A 2,285-nucleotide genomic window follows, 5' to 3' on the forward strand; every position below is an offset into this window, starting at 1 on the left:
ACTATATATGTGTGTGTGTGTGTGTATACATATATAAATATATATATATATATATATATATATATATGTATATATATATATATATTTATATTATATATATATATATATATATATATTTATATATATATATATTGTGAGTGTGAGACTGCCTGTTCGTAAGCATTTTACCTTTTGAATTGTGCACCGTTGTACATGTATTGGTACATGTGCGTTCAAAACGTATTTGCATACTGTACAAATGAGTATCTTTGCTGCGTGTGTATGTTTAGTATGTCTTATTTTGGGCATCGTTATGGACATGTGCACATATATGCGTTCAGCCGTATTTTTCTACATTTTTGTGCGTATATACATACAATCAACGTGAGAGTTCAATTTGGCGCACAAGACACATTTAAATCCATTGTCACTGGATTATAGGTAGCTAATTACAGATAAACCACAGTTTATTCTATTTTTGAACGTGCTCGACGTTCATGTGCACCATCTGGTATACTTTTTCCTTCGAAATATTCCATCAACAGATCTACGCGGTGAATATGGAGCATTCAGACTCGAATCTTGTTTGTATACGATATGTGAGAAATGTCAAAGATGATTTCTATAAATGGAAAACGTCTGCCATTACTCTCCAATGCCAAACCCCCGAGTTGGCCATGGACTTTTGCAAAACTTGTTTGCCATATGTAGCGGGTACTGATCCTTCTGGTGAGTGGTTTGGAATTACACATACAAGAATCTTTCTAGCGTTCTAATACAAGCGGTATTAGACCAATTGTGACATCTGATGTGGAACGGGTACAAGTTCACGTGTTCTACTTATTTGATGTACATCTCACCCGGAAAGTTATGAATCGATACGTTTGATAGTTGTACATATAGGCATCACATAATAAGTTGTCGACTCGCAGCGTTCATGTAGTACATACATGTGTACGAGTTGTGATACATATGTATATATATCTGTACAAACAAACAGAACTCAACTTCTTCATACAGACCAACCGCAGGATTACTTGAGAATTCGCCGTCACCCTCATACTTCTATTTATGTTACCTGTCCTACCATCCTACTGATTGTTGTGAGGCAACACTTGATATCTGTCCACCACTCACTTCTATTCATATCGCCTATCTCACTATGCTACAGGCTATTTTGGGGCAACACTTAATATTTGTCCACCACTCTCTTTTGTTCATATCGCCTATCTCACTATGCTACTGGTTGTTTTGAGGCAACACTTTGAAAATTTTCCACCACTCTAATCTATTTATGTCGTCTGTTCCACCATGTTGCTGATTCTTTTCGACAACACTTAATATTTGTCCACCACTCTCTTTTGTTCTACCCCTCCTGAATCGAAACGTTTAACAGATCGATTTGGACAGTGTCTGATTTTGATACATTTTCTTGAACGCTCTGTTTTATGAGGCCCGTACCAACATTCAGGACTACCTTTCGCAGGCATTGCGCGATATTGTTATATCCCTTAAATCCTTCTGTTTTGTCACGCCCTAATAAACCTGTAGGACTGATCGATTGCCTGCAATACTCGATATTTGTTCACTAATCAGAGTCATTTGTACTGCTGCACTTATACCGGCATGAGGTCCAAATAGATCGTATGCAGCACTTGTCATCTGTTATTTTGTTTAGAACTTTTGAATGTGCCCCTGCCAACACCAAGGACGGGGATTGCCGTGCCCATACCGACACTCGAAAATGTTGTATAAGTCTAATTCTATCGTATGTCCTACTTTGACTTTGCGCCTTTTCGTTTATTCTGACCTCTTTATTGTGCCTGTACCAACACGTAGGACTGATTGATCGCAGGCACTACCTGATATTCGTCAATCCTGTGGGAGGCACGAAGAATGGCATGAAGGAGTACGGCCGGTTGAAAGAAATGTTGGATCAGAGTGGTGTCGTTACACACGAGCTGTTCGGTATGTGTTATGTATTGTTTTGTGCTAAATGGGTACATCTATAATCAATTGAACAAACGGTTGTCGGTATGTAGTTTGTATCGTGTTGTGTTCGATGTTTGTATAGGAAAATGTTCTCACACGACCTCATAGGTATGGTATTACAATTTGTCCTGTCTAAAATGGGTATATCTGATGGTGTGATGTGCGTGCACCAGGGGTAGAAAATTTGGTTGACTAGATTTTATTTCAAGCATCACTTATATTGAAATGGCCGTGATGTCTAAAGCAAGATACTGCCGCAGCACTGACGTCGCACATGGGCTATCAGGTAGATTACTGCTGATGCTGTGAGCCTC

The 2,285-nt window shown here is 38.7% G+C and overlaps 1 protein-coding gene across 1 annotated transcript; it reads left to right on the forward strand.

Annotated features, from left to right (window-relative positions):
• Window positions 1-524: 524 nt before the first annotated feature.
• On the forward strand, window positions 525-2,150 carry SARC_14546 (hypothetical protein; the record flags this gene model as incomplete). The annotated part of the gene is made up of 3 exons (XM_014291320.1): window positions 525-708; window positions 1,819-1,947; window positions 2,080-2,150. Coding segments are annotated over 3 exons (384 nt in total), but the record flags the coding sequence as incomplete, so codon positions are not given.
• Between the last annotated feature and the right edge of the window lie 135 nt (window positions 2,151-2,285).

This window comes from Sphaeroforma arctica, assembly GCF_001186125.1.
Source record: "Sphaeroforma arctica JP610 unplaced genomic scaffold supercont1.4760, whole genome shotgun sequence".
Taxonomy (NCBI): Eukaryota; class Ichthyosporea; order Ichthyophonida; genus Sphaeroforma; species Sphaeroforma arctica.